Source organism: Podarcis gaigeae (assembly GCF_964106915.1).
Source record: "Podarcis gaigeae genome assembly, chromosome: 4".
Taxonomy (NCBI): domain Eukaryota; kingdom Metazoa; phylum Chordata; class Lepidosauria; order Squamata; family Lacertidae; genus Podarcis; species Podarcis gaigeae.
This window is the reverse complement of record NC_139677.1, coordinates 9,479,777-9,504,295: the sequence shown is the minus strand read 5'-3', so window position 1 is coordinate 9,504,295 and position 24,519 is coordinate 9,479,777. Positions and strand designations below refer to the sequence as shown.

Here is a 24,519-nt window from a genome sequence, read left to right as displayed (position 1 = left end):
CTGGGTGTGAAGACTTTATTACATTTGATTAACAATTCATTCCAAAATTGGAGGGGGCAGGGAGAGGATAAAATACGCAATTGGTGTTCACTACTATGTAAAAAGACCAACACCCACCCAATGACCATTAGGAAACAATGCACTGTATTATAGTGGATATGATACACTTCTGACAAGATTTTAAAAGTAAAAATGCAATCATTATCTACAACTACAACTCATTTTCATAGCAAGCAAACAACGCAGGGAAATTTCTACTGTTGGTGCTTATCATTTTTCATTGCACGATTCTGTATGTTTTTTCCCTGAAGTGCCTTTTGCAAGAACTGAATCTCCACATGGAGGATGTGCGCATGTCTCTGGTGTGGTAAACCTTTTCTTGTGGCAACCATGAACAGGCACCACAAAGCAGCATCTCTATTCAGTCCTGCCGACACCCCAGCTACCAGGGGCCTGTATTTTCAGACCTTAGGGTTATCAGGAGTCATTTTCACATGCTCTGTGCTCAACAATCCTTCTGATAGTGGAAAACAGTTGTGCCAGTCAAGTCTTCCTCCCATGCATCTCAAAAACCCCACTTAAGCGTCACGGTGAACAGTTGCTCCGCAGAAAGCATATAAGCAGATGTGCAAATCACTTTGACCGCGGCATTTCTACAAGATGGTTTCTGGATTGAGTAACAGGCTCATTTTCAGTCCAAAAGTTAGGAGTGGCTTTTCCTTGCTTGAGAAGGAGAGAGAAAATACAAGGGCACACAATTAGATTTATTCCAGGAAGCCAAAAGGAATCGGCTCTCGGCAACATTTAAAGCAGCAGCTGTCCTGACCATTCCCTTTCAACCAGTTTAATCAGGGAAGAACGCAGCAGCTAACTAAGGACCAAGCCAATAGACCTTTGCTTCTCTGTGAAGTTTAACAAGGTGGAAAGTACGGGAGAACTTCAGTGCTGCTTCAGAGTCACATCACGTGAAACAGCTCCAGTATACCTGAAGGAGCGTCTCCACCCCATCGTTCTGCCCGGACACTGAGGTCCAACGCCGAGGGCCTTCTGGCGGTTCCCTCACTGCGAGAAGCAAAGTTACAGGAAACCAGGCAGAGGGCCTTCTCGGTAGTGGCGCCCGCCCTGTGGAACGCCCTCCCACCAGATGTCAGAGACATAAACAACTACTGTGGTACCTCGGGTTACATACGCTTCAGGTTACAGACTGCGCTAACCCAGAAATAGTACATCGGGTTAAGAACTTTGCTTCAGGATGAGAACAGAAATCGTGCTCCGGCAGTAGCGGGAGGCCCCATTAGCTAAAGTGGTGCTTCAGGTTAAGAACAGTTTCAGGTCAAGAACAGATCTCCAGAACGAATTAAGTTCTTAACCCGGGGTACCACTGTACCAGACTTTCAGAAGACATCTGAAGGCAGCCCTGTTTAAAATACTACTGTATTTTAATATTTTGTTGGAAGCCGCCCAGAGTGGCTGGGGAAACCCAGCCAGATGGGCGGGGTTTTAATAATAATAATAATAAATAATAATAATAATAATAATAATAATAATAATAATATATTTGATTAAAATGAATGTGAAGGTGCTGGGGGCAGAGTGCAGCTACACCAACTGCAAGGATAAAACTGGGAGGAACAAAAATAATTCAGAACTGTTAAGAATGTTACTAACACAGGTGGGCAGTATTATTATTTTTACAGTTTTTTAAATCCACTAGATGTCTCAGGCTGAAAAATCCTATACTCCACAGGGAGTTAAATTCTCATATACTTTTCTAGGGCTGCCAAATAGACACACACAGAATTTCTTTGCCATCTGTCTGGCTTCAGAGATTTCAAGAGCCCCCTCTCACACACTTGCAGTCGTGTCTCTGGAAGCGTAAGGGCTAGAAACCTACACAAAAAACACATTCGAAACCAGATGCTTTAGCTAATACCACTCCTACCTTTGTTTTGTAAACATTAAATTTCTTCCGAGTCTCACAAACATGAGTGTCATTGTCTCGGCAACTTGTCTCCGATGCAGCTGTGTCCATCAGACTGCTAGTACAAGTCTGAGTGCTGTAACCACTGTCCGCCTGGCAAAAAGAAATGAGAGAAGAGAAGTGATATTCATCAGTTTCTAAAAAGCAGTGAGAAGATGGAGAAATTGCAGCATACCAAAAGACAAAAACCAAGCATTGCCATCACCCTGATAAGACAAGATGGCTTGGCAGAACAGAAGTCCATCGCCTTCGCCGGTCCAAACCAAGCCACAAATGGGAAGCTCAAGAGGAGGAAAGCTTGTTTTCTTCCATTTCACACAGAACAAGCCACAACAAATTGTCCGTTGATGTACTGGAAGCCCACAACTTACCGTATTTTTTGCTCCATAGGGCGCACCGGACCATAGGGTGCACCTAGTTTTTAGGGGTGGGGAAATAAAGGGAAAAAATTTATTCCCCCCCTCAGGCGCACCGACCCCTCTCACTCTCCAGGCTTCAGCGAAAGCCTGCATTCGCGCCATAGGACGCACACACATTTCCCCTTCATTTTTGGAGGGGGGAAAGTGCGTCCTATGGAGCGAAAAATATGGTATGTGGGGGTTACGTTCCGGGGATTGCACCTAAAGCCAAAACTGCTTATAGCCAAAACACATTGGGTTTGACGGAGGGTGGGATTGCCAAAGTCGTTTTCCTCAGAACCTTGCCTCCTTTCAATTCCACTTTTATTTTTAGCCACACACATAAACCTGAATGTGCACAAGTTAAATGTGCATACGTTGTGGGCTTAGTGTACATGGAAGCGTCCCTAGGAGAAATATTCTTGGCTAAAGGATTTCCTCCAGTGTTTCTGCCTAAGCACAGCACAGCCACTGTAAAGGGTCACCCAAGAAACTATAGATACAGCCATAGCTAAGGAGACATTTTGCTTGTATTTTTAACATAACCTTACAACTACTTCAGGTATAAGAATGCAGTGTTCTCCAGCAGTTCAGATTTTGTCTTCCTCCCTCCCTTGAACCGGGTGTTACAAGAATAATTTAACTTTTAGAACTGGTGTCCTACGTTTGCTTGTTTTCCACCTCTATGCCCTCTCCCATTTCTTCGTGTCCTCACAAACACACCAACACTCTCCACCTCATTCATATCTTTTGCATAGAGGGGTTCCTGAGATCAAGGAACACGGTTCTGTTTTGAATCAAGATGGCTGACTGGATTCCTGAGTAATGCCAGGTACAAGGCTGCTAGTTTCCTACAGGGAATATGTGTCTCTTCCTATGCGTACATACACACCTCTTTCAACACATCTAGAAAAATACATGGATCCCAGCAAGTCTCCAAGGGAAAAGATTACTGAAAATAATAATTCTGCTGAATAACAACAGCACTGTTTTCAGCAGTCAGCCAGCCACCTCCAAGCATCGCAAGCATCGCATGAAAAACGACTTCCCCCCCTTTGGCTAAAGGTATACTGGTGCTGAACATGGGAGTTTCCATTTAGATGTAGCATGAATAGCAGCTGCTGGAAGGCTGGACATGGGGAACCTGTGGCACTCAAGATGTTGCTGGGGATTGATGGGAGTTGAGAGTCCAGCAACATTTGGAGGGCCCCAGGTTAGGATCTTAGAATCATAGAGTTGGAAGAGACCACAAGGGCCATCGAGTCCAACCCCCTGCCAAGCAGGAAACACCATCAGAGCACTCCTGACATATGGTTGTCAAGCCTCTGCCTAAAGACCTCCAAAGAAGGAGACTCCACCACACTCCTTGGCAGCAAATTCCACTGTCGAACAGCTCTTACTGTCAGGAAGTTCTTCCTAATGTTTAGGTGGAATCTTCTTTCTTGTAGTTTGGATCCATTGCTCCGTGTCCGCTTCTCTGGAGCAGCAGAAAACAACCTCTCTCCCTCCTCTATGTGACATCCTTTTATATATTTGAACATGGCTATCATATCGCCCCCTAACCTCCTCTTCTCCAGGCTAAACATGCCCAGCTCCCTTAGCCATTCCTCATAAGGCATCGTTTCCAGGCCTTTGACCATTTTGGTTGCCCTCCTCTGGACACGTTCCAGTTTGTCAGTGTCCTTCTAGGGGTTCCCATCCCCTAGCCGTACAGACAGGGTTTCCAGCATATACCGTATTTTTCGCTCTATAGGACGCACCTTGTTTTAGAGGGGGAGAAGGAAAAAAAATTCTCACCCTCTCTGCTCAGTGCCCCTTCAGCGAAGCGGCAGGAGAAACGGAGCCCCTTCCATTTCTCCTCCCGCTTCGCTGAAGGAGCACTGCGCAGCTCTCCCTCTCTGCTGAAGCCAGCAGAGTCTTGCTCTCTGGAGGCTTCAGGTTCCTTTCGCTGAAGCCAGGAGCAAGACTCTCCTGGCTTCAGGCGGCTATCCCTGAAGCCAAGGAGCGCAGCGGGAGTTCCCGCTGCACTCCGAAGGCTTCAGGCAGCTTCGCGTTACTTTCACTGAAGCCAAGGAGCCTGCATTTGCTCCGTAAGATGCACCCACATTCCCCCTTAATTTTTGGAGGGGGAAATGTGTGTCTTATAGAGCAAAAAATACGGTATCCAAGATGGCACCTTCACTAAATTTGAGACCACAATGGACCCAATGTATACAGTTCCAAGTGTGCAGGGCCCAGAATGCCTAAAAAATCAAGGCAGTAGCCTTACCTGCATGCTGCTGCTCTCGCAGGGACTGGCGCTGCTTTCAGCTAGAGGCGACATGCACATGCAAGAACTTTCAATACTGAAGCCAGCCATTGGCGCGCCACTATTCTCCGCCAATCCCTTTACCAAGTTCTCGTCCAACATCTCCGGATCAACCATATCCACCGTATAGTTTTCCTTGAAACTGCCCGGGTCGTGGAGAAATGTCAGCCCTTCCTTGCAGGCTTCAGGCACGTCTGGTGAGATCGACACCCGGGCAACCACCAAATGGGTGCTATGCGCAAACGCATCCCCGTTCAACGGGTGCAGGTTGACCTTCGATTCTGCTGGCAAGGACGTTTCTGCAGGCAAAGCCTTGGCTCCCTCCTCCTGCCCTTCGCTCAAACTTTCAGGTGCCAAAGGCAGACAAACAAGGGAGCTCTGATAAAATGTCGTTCCTCTGCGAGCCACAAGTCTCATGGGGGAGCAACTTTTTAATGGAGAGCATTCTGTGTAGGAATTCCTGGTCGCGGCAGGAGTTAGTCGGCAGGAGTTAGAAACAGAAGGAATGTCCGGGGAGCGAAAAGTGAATTGTCTTTGATCTGCATTTGGGGAAAGGAGGTGGGGGTAGAAACATGAACAGATAATAAGTGAAACCGCTTCAAAACAGTAAATTCCTAAAGGAGACCGGGGGGAAAAAGGGTTACAAATATTCTGGGATGCAAAATGCAAGACAAAACAGCAACCACCTTATGGTAAATTTCAGGCTTCTTAGGACAGAAAAATCATAGGGAAACGGGAAAGCTTTCGGACGCTCAGGACTGTATTAGGGAAGTTTTCTTGGCTCGGTTCCAGTTCAAAGATGAAATGGGCCAATCAAATGCATATGTACTGTATTATTAGGGTTTATTTCTACACCATTTCTTTTGTCCCAAAGCGCCCCCAGCCCCAAGTGGTTAAAAGCATGCAACAGCAAATCAGTCTGATCAACCACTTAAGCAAAATTGCAAAAATACCTGACAGTGGTGTCTTTCTTATCTGAATGCCAATCGGGGAAAAAGCTGGAGAAGGAATATTCGCAGGACTCCTCTCTGGAAACGAAGGACTCGGCAAGCTTCCCAAACTGCAGGTCCTGGAGCCTCCCTGAATTGGGCTGGAGGAAAACTGGCCCTTTCAACATGTAAGAAAAGTTCCAAAGAAGGTTAAACAACAGTTGCACACCTAGAATGGCTCGCTCTCTTCTATTTCTATACTGCCCTTCATCCAAGGAGCAGAGGGTTGTTTACAATATAAAAACACAAAAATGCACCACATGGTAACAAACAAAAGGAATACCCCCCCCCCCCCAGTTTAAAAGGGCAAAGACTGGCTCATTAGCCAAAGGCCTGGGAGAAGGCAAATGTTTCTGCCTGGCACCTAAAGATATGTAATAAAGGTGCCTGGAGAGTCTCTTTAGGGAGAGCATTCCACAAGCATGGAGCCACTGCAGAAAAGGTCCGTTCTCATTTTGTCTGCCCTCCAGATCTCTCATGGAGGAGGCACACAGAGAAGGGCCTAAACGCCAGTGAAATCTGAAACATTCCTAGCGTGCCACAGCCCAGCTCTTTCAATTATTGCCACCAAATAAGGCCACCACCCTTCTTTTCAAAGTCTTGAGCTCAAAATCAAGCAAGCTGGCTTGATTCAAATAGGGCCTCCAACTCAGCAGTGTGTCAGAAATAAGGCGAGAACCATAGTTCATCAGAATACAAGGAAGAACTAGAAAACTTCAGCAGACACAGAAGACCTCTTCCTAGCTGTGAGAATCCCTGCTCAAAATTCTATTTGGATTCCAAGGGTTCACACACTAGACCCGATTCAGCAAACTGATTCTGCTAGTGGAAGCCCGTGCAAGGACCCTTGACTAGTGCAGCACCACACCCTGCCCAAAATGTCTCGGGATGAGGGTAAGATAACCCCCAGAGCAGCATGCGGCGGGGGCAGAATTGCTTCCTCTGATAGAATGTTTGTAGTCACTCCGCACTGAATTCCTCAGTGTGTCTATGCACATTCCAAACTCATGGCTGGTGCCTGAATTTCTAAAAGTCGACTTCTCCTATGGTGTGGCCAAACAATGTGTACCAAAAAGCAGTTTGATGCACAAGTTTTCCAGAGGGATGCAACAGCCACGTGATGTTAATTCAGCAAGGTAGAAACTAAATCCTCTAGTGGCCCTCTGGATATTCCTGCGCTCCAACGCCAACCATGCCTGACCACTGGCTGGAGCTGAAAGGAGTCAAAGCAAGGATAGGAAAAGCTGTTGGGGTTCCTAACGGAGCACAATGATTTGTTTTTTCCTTCCTCACAAATAGGAAGGGTAAGCACTGCGAGCTAGCAGTAAACCACACAAAGGAAGTGAAGCTAACTCTTTATTAGCAAAAATAAAGGATCTGCACAGGAAAGTCAGGGTAATGAGCACGGCGACACATCTCCAACAGGTCTTGCCCCACGAAGCAGCTACTGAGACTGAAGGTCCCTGCCTCCCCACAGCTACCTAAGTCCCCTCTTCACCAAGGTTTCTCCAAAGCAATCTGAGACTGCGCCTGTATGTCACTAATCTCTCCTCCGTCCTTTTTAACGCCTCTCCTGGTTCTGGGAGACTGGGGCGGGCGAGGGGGGAGGGAGCTAGTAGCAGGAGGAGAGATACTCATGCCTTTTCACCAGCCTTCCTCCTCTCCTGCTTTAGCTTCTGCCTCTAATTCTGAACTTTCTGTCACAGACTCTCCCAGCTCACCAAGGCCTGTTACCTCTTCTGCTTCTGTCACTACCTCCTCCCAGTCTGCTCCTTGTTTTGTTTTCCCCCCTCAATTTTTTTTATTCATTTTATAACACAAATAAAAAACGCAGACAGAAAAAAACCACGACACAAACAAATTCTTGTCATATCCTTATTTTTCTAAACATTGTTAAGTGGGCTTCCCCAAGTCTCACCTATCTGAATTTCATTTTACTTCATCTTTAGCAGTTTACATATATCATATGTTCTAACCATCTTTTCCCCCCACTTACTTTAACCATAAAAAACTTCACATTTTATCACTTATAAAATACATTACAGTGGTGCCTCACAAGACGAAATTAATCTGTTCCGCGAGTCTCTTCATCTTGCGAAGCACGTCTATTAGCAGCTATTAACGGCTTAGCGGCTATTAACGGCTTAGCGGCTTTAAGAAAAAGGAAACAAACTCGCAAGACGTTTCGTCTTGCGAAGCAAGCCCATAGGGAAAATCGTCTAGCGAAGCGACGCAAAAACCGAAAAACCCTTTCGTCTTGCGCGTTTTTCGTTTTGCGAGGCATTCATCTTGCGGGGCACCACTGTACCCTCAAATCCTACTGCCTATATCCACTTCCAAAGCTATTCTAAGATTTAAATATTAACATTATTTTTTTCAAATATTCCTTAAACTTCTTCCAATCTTCTTCCACCGTCTCTTCTCTCTGGTCTCGGAGTCTCCCGGTCAGTTCGGCAAGTTCCATATAGTCCCAGTCTGCTCCTTCTGACCACCATTTCCCAGGCTCTGAGCCTTCTTCCCTTGGCGGTTACCCAGATACTTCCTCCCACCATTTCTCGGCATTCAACCAGCCAATGACACTAAACACAACTCAGCTGAAGACCACCACCAGCAAGCACCTGTGTACCTGGATCAGCAGCACTGGCCAGCAGCTGTCCTCTGCAACATCTAAAGGGCACCAACCCACCAAGATGCTTGTTTCATAGGCATGCTACCGTACTGAAAGCGTCTGGCTTGTAGGAGCAAGATGCCAAGCGCAAACTCCTTACCGAGCTGGATGTATTTAGAGGGCTTCTACAGCGGACTGGAGAGATGTCAATTGAGCACAGTACTCCAAGAGAGGCTGGGACATTGTGTGGACTCTGAGGAGAAGGGGAGAAGCTCTCCGACGAGAGGCTTCCGTTCTCGTCTAAAAAAAGCTTTCTCCTCAACGAGGAAGTGCTCAAGCTTTCCTGAGACTGGTCGGCCAATTCATCGGGTTTAAAATATTCACCTGAGGAATGCAAGAATCACAGCTGTCAAGGAAACCATTTCCACACAGATGCTGCAAGTCGTTATTCCTTACATAGCTAGCATTAAATAAGTACAGTGGTACCTCGGGTTACAAATGCTTATAACCCAGAAATAGTACCTCATAGGTTATGAACTTTACCTCAGGATGAGAACAGAAATTGTGCGGCAGGAGGCCCCATTAGCTAAAGTGGTACCTCAGGTTAAGAACGGACCTCCGGAACAAATTAAGTTCTTAACCCGATGTACCACTGTAAATCTAATGAAGCACAAAGGAGAAGCTATTACAAAATCCAGCAGCCGGTTTAGCACAGCCCTTTGAAGTGCATTTAGGGCTACTTAAAACCCTATGGGGTTTGAGTACAATACCCTATGGGGTATGAGTACACACACAAGATTGCAGTCGAATCAGACAGATGCTCTCCCACCCACAATGCACTGCAGCATCGCCACAGAGACAGCTGAGAGACAGGGCACAGGTATTGCCACAAGTCTCTGGTTCAACTCTTCCTTCAGTCGCAAGCTGGCTATGTGGCACCAGATAACCTCACAGCCTCAGAACTCTGTGCTATGGGGGGAAAGGAAAATGCCAAGCTTTCCTTACACGGTTGTGGTGATTTCATAGAGATCGGAAATATGAAGTGTTCAAGGAAGGTTCAAAATTATGGTTTGCGTCCAACCAAGTGTTAATCAGACCCACTGAATTTAATAGAACACGCTAATTAATTTCAGCGGCTTCACTCCAAGCAGAACCAGCACTGGGTGCAACCTATATATAAACAACTAGTACCAATGAAAAAGGTGTTGCAGCATGGAGAGCTCTGGCTCATAGTTTCTACCATATTTCATTCATTTCTCCCTCTCACCTGGTTTCTGTCTCCCCTTCCCCAAAACCACTCGGCACTTCATGGCCATGAATTACACTCAGAGCTCACTGAGTTTTGTGTCCCCTTCTTATTTCCTTAAGATGTTTTGTAGTTCCTCAAAACCTGGGGCTTCCCCTGAGTGTGCCAGTACCTTCTTCATAAGCAATGGCACCCAAGACTAGACAGCAGGAACAGAGGGAACGATGGCATTACCATTGCCACCATCACCCCAAGAAAACTCCCATCGTACCCATTACTACAGAGACTGGATCTAGATGAGCAGTTCTCCCCACATTACATACCTAGTATTTTTTCTATGTCAAAATCAACAGGCAGAGATAATACTGTCTGGCAAGCAGCTGCAGAGAACAAACAGAATGTTTAGGGCAAAGTCATCAGGGTCAAAGCTTGAAAAAAGAAACCACCCAAAACATCATGACCATGATTTGTTAAGAATAACTGCATTTGGACATCACAACAAACTATAATGTGTCCCGATGAAAGCAAGCCAAGCACTGCACAGCACCCCCCACCTCCTGCACAACCACAAGGAAATTGAAAGTCTTCATCTCCTTTTCTATTGACTGCCATTTGGCAAGTCGCCTGAACCCTAAACTTTGTCTACAAGTAGTTGGAACACACCAGTTTTAAACTCTACGGTTTGAAGTTGTCTTTTTCCAAACGGGCCAGTTTAATATTAATCACAGGTTCTCAGGTTTTATGGAATGAGAAGCTGTGCTCTGCGTGCAGTTAGATTGAGGCACAATAGACAACACATTGCACTGAGCAAGTTTCCCCTTCCGCATCTCGTTTCATACAAACCATGGTTTCTCCCAGGTTGCACGGTGATTTCTCTGCTAACCGGCGAAGCGGTACTTAGATCAATACCTGCAAGAGATCAAGTTCCCCGTTAAAAGCTGGGGTAACATTAACACAGAAACAATAGAAGAATCATTTAGCATATCCAGCACCATCCCAAGAATTCAGGGAGAACAAGTGTGCAGGAAAAGGAATGGGCTGTTTTCAACAATGTTCTGCTAGTGCACAGACTTCCACTTGGCACCACAGGTCATCTCCTCTCTCCTTGCACAACTCCTGCCAGCAAATCTGTTCCACAGGTTCAGCCATGGTGGTGGGGGTTAGGGGAGCACAAGGAAAGAAAGTCCCAATATGCTTGCTCTAATGGGACAATATTTCCAATACAGTGGTACCTCGCAAGACGAATGCCTCGCCAGACGAAAAACGCGCAAGACGAAAGAGTTTTCCATTTTTGAGTCATTCCACAAGACGAATTTTCCTATGGGCTTGCGAGTTCTTGCGAGTTTGTTTCCTTCTTTCTTAAAACCACTAAGCCGTTAATAGCCGCTAAGCCGCTAATAGCCGTGCTTCGCAAGACGAAAAAACCGCAAGACGAAGAGACTCGCGGAACGGATTAATTTCGCCTTGCGAGGCACCACTGTACACTGAAACTGGCCTGTCACCTTTTACATTTGGCTGCAGTTCAAATTAGTCAATGTGGCAGTTCCAAAAAGCTGCTCAGTTTGATACTTTTAGACTTTTCCAGCAGGTGGGAAACTGCATAATAGGCATCAGTTCCCAAGGACTTTGGGCACTCTCAGTAAGAGGGCTTAGTACACAGGTGGAGCTGGAGAATCCTTGGTCCCCGCAGTTCCTCCCTGACAGCTTCAATCAAAGGAAGAAGTCATGTTCCATGTCTCTCCTCCAGTCAAATGTTACCTGGCAAGACATGGTTCAGTGTTGCGCAATTCACTTGTTTTATTTGAATCTCAGAGTGCAGGCCACACAAAACCATGCCCAAGGTGACCCACGGAGGGTTCCGACCCCGACCTAAGCAGTTTGCACAGGAACCTTTCCCATTTTGATACAAGACAATACTTACACCGAGTGGAGTTAAACTGAGAAACCTGTTTCTCACTGTGATCAGTCCAAGGAGAAGGAACAATGATGCTTTTGGTGAAGAACTAAGAAAAAGAAAATGTTGTTATGTGTTTACCATGACATTGTGGGCGACAGTCAATTTAGAGCACAAAGGAGTCGTTTACTCCTCACTGTGCTATAATCCCTAGGAACTACAATTCCCATGATTCTTTGGGGGAAGCCATCTATGGTGTGGGTGTGATTTGAGTGCAGCTTGCCACGTTGTCTAGATCTGATGATAGTTTTAGATACAGGTAGGTAGCCATGTTGGTGTGCCGTAGTCAGAGCAAACAAACAAACAAATTCCTTCCAGTAGCACCTTAGAGACCAACTAAGTTTGTTATTAGTATGAGCTTTCATGTGCATGCACACTTCTTCAGATACCAGAAGATTCTTCAGCTATCTGAAGACCAGAAGATTCTTCAGCTATCTGAAGAAGTGTGCATGCACATGAAAGCTCATACCAATAACAAACTTAGTTGGTCTCTAAGGTGCTACTGGAAGGAATTTTGTTTGTTTGTTAGATCTGATGATGTGATTCATCTTAACTACGGTTAGCTAATAAAGCCAGCTTTGGTAACTATGGCTCAAAGATGGCTTGTCTGAAACAAGTCACACTTCATGCTAACCACAGTTTCTTGATCTAGGTAACATAAGCTGCAGTTCAGCAGAAGCAAAACCTTCCAGACTCCTCTGCTCCCCGGCACCCCCAGTTGTGATGTGCGAGAGAGGATTGCAGGAGCCGAAGGCTCATTGAGGCCAATTCCTGCTTATTCACGTTAAGACTAAAGTTTGAGTGTTGCCACCATCTGCGTACCAAAAAACATTTAACACAGCCTCCCAGTTTATTGCGAATGCATGCACAGCTACCTTAGCACAGGTTCAATATACCCCACTCCAAACACTAGTGAATCAAAACAACTCATCACATAACGCCCACATTGCAGGGGGTTGGACTAAATGACCCCCTGGGTCCCTTCAACTGGAATTCTGTGACAGAGTTCTTTCTGGATGCTTCCACATCAAACTATTTGGTGGACTGTGTGCTGCAAAGTTCCTAGACAACAGGAAGAACATGCCAAACTAAATGAGATAATTGTGTTTTGTTTTTACAAACTTAGTTGTGTCAGGGAGAAGAGTAGCCTAGAGCCCTTTCCTCTGATAGAGCCGTTTTCTATTTTTTTTATATTATTATTATTATTATTATTATTATTATTATTATTATTATTACTACTACTACTACTACTATTATTATTAATTGAATTTATATACTGCCCTATACCCGGAGGTCTCAGGGCAGTTCATCGAACTAAAAGTGCATTCTAAGTGCAAGATGCCTTTAACTATGGAGCAATATTGTAGTGCTACTAATAATTACAGTGGTACCTCGGGTTAAGTACTTAATTCGTTCTGGAGGTCTGTTCTTAACCTGAAATTGTTCTTAACCTGAAGCACCACTTTAGCTAATGGGGCCTCCCGCTGCCGCACAATTTCTGTTCTCATCCTGAAGCAAAGTTCTTAACCCGAGGTACTATTTCTGGGTGAGTGGAGTCTGTAACTTGAAGCGTATGTAACCCGAGGTACCCCTGTATTAATATTTATCCAAAGCAGCCAGCGATATATTACAACAAAACATACTCTCAAGTACAATAAAATGCCATAAAAACAAACAAACAATATAGGATAGCAAAACCACATTTTCAGTCTTCACCTGAGGCCCTCCTCTAACTGCTCCAGCTTTTATTGTAATGCACTGTTCTTTTTCTGATTTTATGTAATGCCCTTAAAAGTTTGTATTTGGCTGGAGACTCCTTATGTGGCAGTTGACTAATGAATTGATTATTGAATAAATAAGACCAGGAAAAACCCTTCCCAGGTTAAAAGGCTAAAGAGTGATCTCAACCAACTCTACATCCCACGTGATTGTTCTACCTTTTCCACATGCACACCCCAGCAAAAAGAACTGATGCACTCCTGGGATAGCTTCACTATGTGATGAACTATCTGCGGAGACGAGGATTCAGGCCCCAAATATGTACACATACAGGTTAAATTATACTCCATGTATTGTTAAGATCTCTAACTCAAGAAACGATAGTACTGATGGTTACCTCTTCAATGGCTTTTTGTCTTTTTTCTTCCATCTCTTTATCTATTCTACAAAGTGAATTAAAAAAATGAAAACAGGACTGTTACTTTACTGCAGATAAATAAACCGACTCCAAGAAACAGAATAATCAGGGTAGCAAGCCAGGTAGGTGGTTGCAACTTTTCAACAGGTCAAAGGAAAAAGACTTATTAAACTTGAGAATCAGTTCTGTTGGCTGAATGCAGTAGAAGAAAACTGACCTGGCTTGGCTGAGATACAATGCTTGACGTCGTATGTCTTCTGAGTCTATTTCCACAGGGTTTATTAAAGCTAGTTCATCTATAGACCATCGAAATTTTGCAGGCGTCTAAAAGAAGGAAAAAAACACTACAATGACATATGCTACAATCGACTTCCTTGTTTCAAGATAAAGAAGTAATCATACATCTCCAGGAACATCTAGTTCAGCCTTTCTCAACCTGTGGGTCCCCAGATGTTGTTGGACTACAACTCCCATCACCCCTAGCTAGCAAGGCCAGAGCTCAGGGATGATGGGAGTTGTGGTCCAACATCTGGGAACCCACAGGTTGAGAACCACTGATCTAGTTGGACAAAAGGTTCCCTTTGAGTAGTTTTCAAGTGGTATTCCGAGGAACCCTCAGATTCCTCAGAAGCTGAATGGAGATTCCCATACAAAAAGATCAGTAACAGTGAGCTAGCTTCCATGACAGCCAGCTCTGCAATATTAATTTTAGATGTTAAGACATCAGTTCAGCCCCCATTCCAGCTCAGAAGATGCAAGGTCTATTTTTCCCAAACATCTCTCCTCCAAGACCTTGACAGGAAAGAGCAAACTGGTCAGGTGTGCATCAGAGATCTGATTTGAATGACCTCGGACATATAAATGCATGAAAATAAACAGAATACACACGACAACATGTGGCAAATCACAAGTCTTACCACAGAGGATATTGTGGATTTAAACACTGTTGGACTTGACACAATCTGCTCCTGCAGGTGGCTATAATCACTTGGGCTTTCAAAGGGGTTCTGGACTGCGAGCTGCCCAGGTGACTCTGGTGTAATCTGCATCTTGACTTCTTTTGCATCACCCATAACTGTCAGCTGAACCTAAGAAACAGACAAAGAAAGTACTTTGCATTAGACATATCAGCACCTTACAGATTTAAAGCAAGTGTGCTTTATGGCAGGGATGGGCACCTGTTGGTCCTCCAATGCCCATCAGCTCCAGGAAAATCACATTAAAGAGCCAACCTCGGTCTAGTGCCGAGGGCCTTCTGGCGGTTCCCTCGCTGCGAGAAGCCAAGTTACAGGGAACCAGGCAGAGGGCCTCCTCGGTAGTGGCACCCGCCCTTTGGAACGCCCTCCCACCAGATGTCAAAGAGAAAAACAACTACCAGACTTTCAGAAGACATCTGAAGGCAGCCCTGTTTAGGGAAGCTTTTAATGTTTAACAGACTATTGTATTTTTATATTTTGTTGGAAGCCACCCAGAGTGGCTGGGGTATAAATTATTAATTATTATTATTATTATAACCCTCATTGCAAAGATGCCCAGGAAGCACAAGACAGAGGCTAGCAGGGCATCCAGTTTCAAATTTGCTTTGCCACAAAAGCTAGGAGGGCTGCCACAGTTCACAACTGCCTTGGCCCTTTGTATGAAACACCTTGCCCAAATATGCAGAGCTTGCAGTAGAAGACTGCTATTATTATTATTTGAATTTATATACCGCCCTATACCTACAGGCCTCAGGGCATTTCACAGTATAAAATCAGAATATAAAACCACAAAGTACATAATGCTAGGTGTCTGTCCCATTCTAGTATAACTGGTCAGTGATGGTTCTGCCAGTGGTGGTGCAATGGTTAGTATGCTGAACCCTCGGAGGCCACGGTTTGATTCCCTACTCAGCTACAAAGCTTGCTTGGTGACCTTGAGGAGACAGTCGAAGCCTCTCAGCTGCACCTACCTCACAGGGTTGTTGAGGGGGATTTAAATGAGGAGCGTGAGAAGAACCACATAAGGCACCTTGAGCTCCATGGAGAAAAAGGTGGGATATGAACACATCAAATAATAAGTAAATAAAAACAACATGGCAAACGTGAAATAATTTTTACAAAGCGCTCTTTGTCTCTTGGCCTCGGGTAGCAGCTAGTTCCTTGTTTCTCTCCCCAGGAAAGAATCCCAACACTTCAGTTCTCAACAGCTGAAATGTGAACAACTCCCAAGAGATGTGCGCTCAAGCAGTTAAATTTAATTTATTGATTGATCCAATTCCTGTACTGCCCTATTTCTGTACAGTTTTTTCATTAAAAACAAAACCAAACCCCACAAACATATATGGCAGAATACAGTGGTACCTCGGGTTAAGTACTTAATTCATTCTGGAGGTCCGTTCTTAACCTGAAACTGTTCTTAACCTGAAGCATCACTTTAGCTAATGGGGCCTCCAGCTGCTGCTGCGCCGCCGGAGCAGGATTTCTGTTCTTATCCTGAAGCAAAGTTCATAACCTGAAGCACTATTTCTGGGTTAGTGGAGTCTGTAACCTGAAGCGTATGTAACCCGAGGTACCACTGTAATGAAGGCAACAATATAGATGTGGCAAGCTGTATTTAATGCCGTATTTTTTTAACACTCGACTGGAAGCCGCCCAGAGTGGCTGGGGAAACTCAGCCAGATGGGCGGGTATAAATAATAAATTATTATTATTATTATTATTATTAGCTGGGAAGCAAATAGCTGCAGGCACAAAGGCTGGGGAAACCAACGCGGATCTCTGGCTGCGGATAAGATTCCCCTCCTACTTTTGCAGGAGCAGCTCCTTGATCGCAGCTCTGCAAAAAAAAGGATATATTGAAGCATGATTGATTGATTGATTGATTGATTGATTAATTAATTAATTAATTAAAATCAAACCTCTATATAAATGGCGCATATTGGCACCAGGCGGGCAAAGCCCTTCCAGGAGGATGCAACCCTTTCCGAAGCCCCAGGAGCATCTTACCTGCCGCTAATTCGGATTCGCCCTCCTTCTGACTCTTACAAAGTTGCTCGAGGTCTTTAACTTCTCTTTCCCTGCCGGCCAATCAGCGCGAGAAACCTCGGCGGGCGCAGCCAATCACAGCTCAGAGCGGGAGCTCCCTCCCGCCCCCCGCCAGCATCTCTCGCTCTCTCTCTTAATATATATTTGAATCGCTTCCCTGGTTTAACCGGCTCGCGTGGGCGAAAGGAACGCAGAGCGACGCGGGGGCGGGGCTTCAATTCAAAACGGACGGACGCTCCCATTGGCGGGGAGGGGAAGGAGGAGGCGGGGCCGCGAGCGAGGGAGCGGGCCAATGGAGCAGCGGAGACCCAAGCTCACGCAGGCGCCCTCCGTCAGCCCGCGCCTCGTTCGCAATAGCAGCTGGAAAGAGGCAAGGAAAGCCATAGAGGTAAGGGAACGTAGCAGAGAGCAAAACTTCCGGTACTGAATTGAAAACGGTCCTCTCTGAACCATTGAAACATTTCTTTCTCACCTTTTATACACACTCGTAATATATTGAGCATTATATATCTATAACACACACACATATATACAGCATATCTGTATAGAAAAACACATAATAGATATATATCTATATTTCTATATGTATTATATATGTGATATACACAAACAGACACATATATATTATACATGTTTTATATAGATAGATCCGTTATATATCTGTGTTTTATATAGATAAATATGGTCTATATAGATATCATATAGATATCATATATATATATAACCACGCGCACACGCTTAACACACCCATATATATGATGTGTGTGTGTGTGTGTGTGTGTGTGTGTTAAGGGTGTGCGTGCGGTTATATATAGATATCTATAATACAGTATATATAATTTTATATATAATATGCACAATAATACACACACAGCATATCTGCATAAATATTATAAACGGGGGTATATCTATATCTATACATTTATATACTTTATACCTTTTATATAGTTAGATCCGTTACATATGTTATAGATCTGTGTTTCATATAGATATGGTGTATAGATATAGGTGTGTTATGTTCGCGTGTGTGGTTATATATAGCTATCTTTAATATATATAGGGTTTTTTTATATGCCGTATATATCTGCTGTGCTAGGCTATGAATGAATTAGAGGAGCGCCTTGGGCGAGCAAGCGGGGCTCAGGAGCCGCTTCGGCGTAATACCCGGACGTGGAGGGTGACACCTGAAGTGGGAGACGGCCGTGTCTCTTCGGTTCGCGCACGCGCACACCAACCCCTCCTTCTGGAACCGGCGTCTGCGTCGGGGTGAGAGAGAAGGGAAGACCCGACGCCAGGAGAAGCCGGCGCTTTTGTTTGCCTTTTGCCCTTTTCCATCATGGCGAATCCCGCCGCCAACTTGAACGCCGTGAGGGAGACGATGGAAGGTGAGGGTCTCGCGCTGCGCTTTGACCGTTTATCCCTCCCCTCACACGCCCCTGCTCGCTCCCTATTATTATTATTATAAATTATTATTATTATTATTATTAATTTATTTATTATTATTACTGCTACGACTATTATCAGTGCCGGATTTACGTATAAGCTAAACAAGCAGAAACTTAGGGCCCAACTCTCTTGGCGCCCCCCAAAATATTTAAAGAAGAAAAAAAAAACCTGGATGTCCATTTCCAAAATATAAGATAAAAAACAAATAAAATAAAACCTACATACAGGTAGAGCGTAATAATTATTTCACTATTAATATACTTCTTAACCGTATTTCAGTTCAACAATTGCTTTGACAAAATGCATGTTTTGTTATGTGCAAATGGCTTTAGATACCTATTAGGTCCATAAATTACCATATAGCATATATTCAACACAAAAAACAGCGACAATTTGTTGTTGACAAAGGACAGCTGGACAAAAAAAAGGGCCCCATTACCTTCAGTAGCTTAGGGCCTCATCAAACCTAAATCTGGCTCTGGTTAATATTATTTTTATTATTAACCCAGCCAGGTAGGTGGGGTATTATTATTATTAATAATAAATAATACTACAAAACTAGGCTGAGGAGAAAAAGAGAGAGTGCTCCAACCAGGGGCAGCCAAGCCTTTTTGCTGCCTGAGGCAAGATGACCACTTGGCCCAACAGTCTGACCACGCTGGTGGGGTGAATCTTCCTTTGCTGCTTGAGATCCTCCATAATAGGCCAGGCAAGCTAGATTGGGGCGAGGAGATGTTGCTGCAGGGCAGGCCCAATGCCCCATGCTTCTAGCCGCTTTAAAGGTAAAGGTAAAGGTACCCCTGCCCGTACGGGCCAGTCTTGACAGACTCTGGGGTTGTGTGCCCATCTCACTTAAGAGGCCAGGGGCCAGCGCTGTCCGGAGACACTTCCGGGTCACGTGGCCAGCGTGACATCGCTGCTCTGGCGAGCCAGAGCCGCACACGGAAACGCCGTTTACCTTCCCGCTGGTAAGCGGTCCCTATTTATCTACTTGCACCCGGAGGTGCTTTCGAACTGCTAGGTTGGCAGGCCCTGGGACCGAGCAGCGGGAGCGCACCCCGCCGCAGGGATTCGAACCGCCGACCTTTCGATCGGCAAGTCCTAGGCGCTGAGGCTTTAACCCACAGCGCCACCTGCGTCCCTCTAGCCGCTTTACATGCGCACAAACCAGAATTTGCCGCCCGAGGCAGCTGCCTCACTCCGCCTGGTGGGAGGGCCGGCCCTGGCTCCAACTCGGAGTCAGGGCATACCCGGTTAGAAAGAACGCTGAAAACAAATCATACAGAAAGCCAGACTTGTCCCAACACTCAGCCAGGAACCAAAGCTAGCCTTAGGGGTTTCCACCACAACCTGTGCAGAGGATTGAATCTTAAGTCCTCCCCCCTTAACTGGGCTAATCATAGAAGTTGGAAGGGACCGCGAGGGTCATCTAGTCTAAGCCCCCTGCCATGCACAAATCTTTCGCCTACCATGGGGCTCGAACCCAGCAAAATATGCCATTAAAATTCAATTTAATTCAAATTACTAAAGAAAAAATAGTTCTTATATTTGGTATTTTACTGGTGGCAGTGAAATCACACTCCTCACTTTATGAACATGCATTGAAAACAGCATATTTTTATGTGTACAAGAAATTGTTAGCCCAGTACAGCCGTACAATGTTAATTTGAAAATATTTTTTCAGTCCTGCTGGAGATATCAAGAATTCTAAACACTGGTTTAGATATGGAAACCCTCTCTATTTGTGTGAGACTTTGTGAACAAGGGATAAATCCAGAGGCACTGTCTGCTGTCATCAAGGAACTGCGGAAAGCCACGGAAGCCCTAAAGGTATGATCAGTTTTTGGAAAACCAAAATAAATCTGTTCAGAGCTCTCAGAATGTTACAACATAAGCTCAAAAACACCCGTGCCCTAAATCTGCAGAAATCTGCTTTACTTTCCAACACTGCACATACTTATCTTACTTTCCAAAACCACAACTTTCTTAACCTTTGAGACTTCATCAAATGATGTCTTCTTAAAAATAAATCAGTTTGTAGCTTTCTGCTATCATTCATGCGAGAACAGGCCTTTTCTCTCACTTTTTCTATAGGTACGCACAGATAGCATGAATGTTCATAGGCTCCTGTAGGAGGAGGAAAGGTGGGATATAAATTCAATAAATAAAAATATATTATTAGGGCCTTAATAATTGGAGAAGATATTACAGTACTGTTCAATTAAAAATAATTTCCTTTTAAGTAGCCTGATCTGCATACTTCCTCAGAATCAGGTACAACATTTTAGTGGAGTGTACATCCAAACGTGTAAAGTTGCAGTTTTATAATATGTTTTTAGTTCTGGAAGACAACTGGCCTTAAGGCCAGGGAAGCTATTTGATTATCAGATTTGTTTTGAACTTACGGCACCATCACGCAAAATGGTTGCTGCATGCAGCAGGGATATAGTGGTGGACTTGCCCCATCTGCAGAATGGAGATGTTTGGATTGCAGCCTAAGCCTTATAAAGTTGGGTTCTGTTGTGCCTCAGAACATAAGTCTCTTGGAAGAAGTACTACCCATCAGAAGTTTAACAAACAGAATATAAAAATAAGCAGCACTGGAATAAATGCTAATATCTTATTTGACATTTTGATTGAATTGTATATATGCTGCTGTAATTTATGCATATCCTGTGTTCCAAGTTCAAAAGAAATCTGTAAATACAAGAATAAAAAATTGTGACAGTTGACATTCTTTTGTTTAGAAGTTGGCAGTTTTGAGTTTATGGCTTTGCCTTAATACAGACTCCATAATACATGTGTCTACTTGCAAATCAATTAGATTTGTGCATGCCATACATTTATGCACATTTTGCTGTGGCATTTGTGGATAGACAATTTGATACCTTAGTTTTGATCACAGCAAAGCTGGAGTTACTGGATAGCTTCAGTCACCAGATACAGACTTGTCAGGAAGAGCAAGATTGGGATTGTTGAACACACTGTACAGTAAAATGTTCTTTAGGAAGGAAGGAAAGAAAGAAAGAAAGAATAGGGTTCAGAAACACTGAAAACAGTTATTACCCTTAAGAGTCTCATTGATAAAATCTACCTACTAACACGAATCCTTGCTGCATCTCACCCTTGTATGGATGCACTTGTTCCTTATTCCACCTGCCCACAAACAATTCAAGATAGTTTTCAAAATTGCTGATATAGTTTAACAAAGCAATTGATTTAAAACTAGTTAACCTCTGAACTTAATCACCTTCCACACACATGTACAAAGAAATAATAAAAACAAAAAAAAAAATCCTTCCAGTAGCACCTTAAAGACCAACTAAGTTAGTTCTTGGTATGAGCTTTCGTGTGCATGCACACTTCTGAAGAAGTGTGCATGCACACGAAAGCTCATACCAAGAACTAACTTAGTTGGTCTTTAAGGTGCTACTGGAAGGATTTTTTTTTGTTTTGACTATGGCAGACCAACACGGCTACCTATCTGTAAAAGAAATAATAATCAGCCTTCAAGCAAGAAAGGTTTTGCCCTGGCTTTTGTGAACAGAAGCAAGCACTTGCAGACAAAGCACCTGTAAACTGGTGATGAATGTACCTGCTAAACCCTGTCATCTGTGGTAGATAGGGAAGAGTGCCAAGACTTAGTTCAGACTCCCCTTGAATTTCTCTTCCACCCCCCAGAAGATTGGCACACCTGTAATATTCCTCCTAAGCAGAGCTGCTATAGCAGTGATCACAAAAGGTTGATGGATTAGGAAGAAGTGCTGTTGTTTCTGTCATTTCAGCACAGGTGGCTTTGTGTGCAGCCTGCAAGAGCAGTCTTTCAGTACTGTTGGTTCATCTGAGAGGTAGTTCATGGATTTAGTCTAGGGTACCTACCCTGGCAAACACGCAACCTGCTGCTCAGTTGCAGTGGCTCCAGGACAGCGATTCCATCATCAACATCCTTTCAGCATCAGGTGAAAAATAAAAAGCAACACATTTTATGCAGCTACAAGCTGCCGTGATACAGGTCCATAATCTTCATTTTTGTATATCACAAATTTGCTAAAATCAAGTTACTTTTTCTAGGCAGCTGAAAACATGCCAAGCTGAGTCTGTGGAACAGCATCTTTGGATTGAGGCAAAGCTTGATGTGGGAGGCTAACAGATGATTTCAAGGTCGTGTGCTGTTTAGGACTCCAGACATTATTGGTTGTGTTGGTTTCTGAAGTCTTCACTGAGGAAGAAATATAATGTAAAGGTGTATACAAATTTTAAATATGCTTATTTATCAATGATGTATCTTTATTGCACATGATGTTTTGAAAATATTGTAACTATGTATTCCACAAATCTGAGGTGTAATTTTATTGGCAGTCTTTCAAATATTTCTTATCTCTGAAATAGTGAAACTGTACTAAAAATAACCATATGATATACTATCTTCATGTTGCAAAACACTATTGGATGTGGGGTATGATTGACTTTCTGTTTTAAAGGTACACAAAACTTTGCATAAGGTTTAAATAATATTTTCTATTCAGGTTATTTCACTAAGTTAAAAGCTACTTGCCATCTTGTGAAGAAAGTTGCCATTAGGCACCTTTGCTTTGTTTAAATATATCCATATCGAAACAAGATATTTCATGTATACAATGGAGCTTTTTACTGGGGCAGTGTGGTGCAATATGGTTAAAATTAAACACTGCTTGATTTCAGTGGAAGAAGTATGCAAATGCTTAAACATCATCCATTGCAATTAATAGTAACTAAAAGTGCTTGATGTTGACCGACAGGATTATGCATTACTACTATCTTTCTTATTGTTTGTATAGTATGTAATAACAAATAATAGAATATTATTATATAAAGTCCCTTGGAAAGGTTATCAAACTTAGTTGGGGAATATCAAATTACATTTTTATTTATGGGGACAGGTTGATCCTTCAGTTTCACAGTGGAATGTTCATTTAATGACCATGGGAAGATTGAACATAAATCAGGGGTGGAAAATGTGTGAACTCTAGCGGTCTTGGTCATCACAAGAACAGTTTTATGTGTTTAGTGATAAAAGATGTTTGCCTTAAGGATTACCTACACATTGTTTTTCTCTGTTCATTTTAAAAATTCTGTTTTCTAAGTATTCTGCTTGTATTCTGGATATTTAAAGGACTATCAAGGAAATAGTCAATGCTGATGTCTAAAATAGAGTAATTGGGTTTTATACTATTATGAAGGAGGAAGACACGTACACTCCCAAGTTTATATTTTAAGTTGTGAAATGGCTGTAGGAAAATCACTTGGTTTTATTTAGCGAGAAGAGATGTTTCACAGCCCAGTTCTTTGAATTTATATTAGTAACATGACTTTATTGTTAAAGCTTCATGAACTTTCTGTTTGTTTATAAGAAATAAAACCATTCATTGCCAACCGTGATATTTGCTTGCAGATTAGTCAAAAGAGTGCTTGGAAAGTAGGCAGTGGCAAGAAGAAATTAATCTAAAGAAAATGGGTGGTGGAGACACGGAGTTGAAGGGCCTAGTGCAGGTGTGGCTAGCCTGTGGCCATTCAGAGGTCAGTTTATACAATAATTCATAAAAAAATAAAAATTTCCAAGTGTCCGTAGGTATCAGGATATGGTGAATCCAGACCATGATGCTTAGACCTATCACACTTTGGTGGGAGTTGTGCAAACTCCTGGCTAAGATTTTCTAAAGCTACAATTTTTGGGTAGTTTGAAAATCGTCAGCTACTCTCTACAGGTTGTATTCACAACAATAAATAATAATTTTATTATTTATACCCCGCCCATCTGGCTGGGTTTCCCCAGCCACTCCAGTGGCTGCTTTGCACTAATGAAAGTGCTGTTGCTTATGCAAGAATGGGCACCTGATTTTTGGTGAGCACTCCCTACCTAGTGCAGTATCCTGTGTCCCTCCCAAGGGTTGGGGGACCCTCTGGAACAATTGGAATATATCATGGAGGTCTATAATAGAGGTCAATATGGAATATAAGATAGGAAGAGGGTTGGTGAAAATGGGTGCTCCACCCTGTACCACTCCCACTAGTACAAAACCACCACTGGATACCACCCTTAGTTCATAATTCTGCAGTGAAAATGCTTGTTCAGGCATGTCTTGTGTGTTGTTCCCTGTGGCTCTACACTTTCAGATTAACCTGTCTAGTTGTTTGTGCTGTCTGCTAAAAACTGAAGGGAAATCCTTTGCCTGCTATTTCCCCTTGCAAATGGCATCTTTGTGTGGTATTTAATTGCCATCGAACAAGTCCTTGCTGGCTGTAAAGTGTAACAAAACCCCTTTCACTCGCTGAATCTGGCAGTTATTTTCAATAGAACAGAGTTTTTGGTGTGGCTAATCCACTTCTTCAAAATCACAACTTTATCCCTTAATATCAATAAATGGTTCAACAACAAAATCTGAGTCTGAA

The 24,519-nt window shown here is 43.6% G+C and overlaps 2 protein-coding genes across 3 annotated transcripts; one reads left to right on the top strand and one right to left on the bottom strand.

Moving 5' to 3' along the window:
• On the bottom strand, positions 1 to 16,748 carry BORA (BORA aurora kinase A activator). Of its 2 annotated transcripts, XM_083737828.1 has the most exons (12): positions 16,606 to 16,748; positions 14,539 to 14,709; positions 13,839 to 13,945; positions 13,601 to 13,646; positions 11,452 to 11,533; positions 10,374 to 10,439; positions 9,854 to 9,910; positions 8,445 to 8,668; positions 5,641 to 5,794; positions 4,649 to 5,226; positions 1,943 to 2,074; positions 1 to 723 (listed from the first exon to the last, which is right to left on the bottom strand). In XM_083737828.1, exons 2-12 carry the CDS (start codon positions 14,692 to 14,694, stop codon positions 634 to 636), a joined length of 1,692 nt encoding a protein of 563 aa, XP_083593954.1. In that variant the 5' UTR covers positions 14,695 to 14,709; positions 16,606 to 16,748; the 3' UTR covers positions 1 to 633. The 2 variants fall into 2 exon arrangements, with proteins under 2 accessions (XP_083593954.1, XP_083593955.1); XM_083737829.1 differs by lacking the exon at positions 9,854 to 9,910.
• A 1,129-nt stretch (positions 16,749 to 17,877) lies between these two features.
• On the top strand, positions 17,878 to 23,508 carry MZT1 (mitotic spindle organizing protein 1). The gene is made up of 3 exons (XM_083737901.1): positions 17,878 to 18,029; positions 19,775 to 19,920; positions 22,162 to 23,508. Exons 1-3 carry the CDS (start codon positions 17,981 to 17,983, stop codon positions 22,183 to 22,185), a joined length of 219 nt encoding a protein of 72 aa, XP_083594027.1. The 5' UTR covers positions 17,878 to 17,980; the 3' UTR covers positions 22,186 to 23,508.
• Positions 23,509 to 24,519: the final 1,011 nt, after the last annotated feature.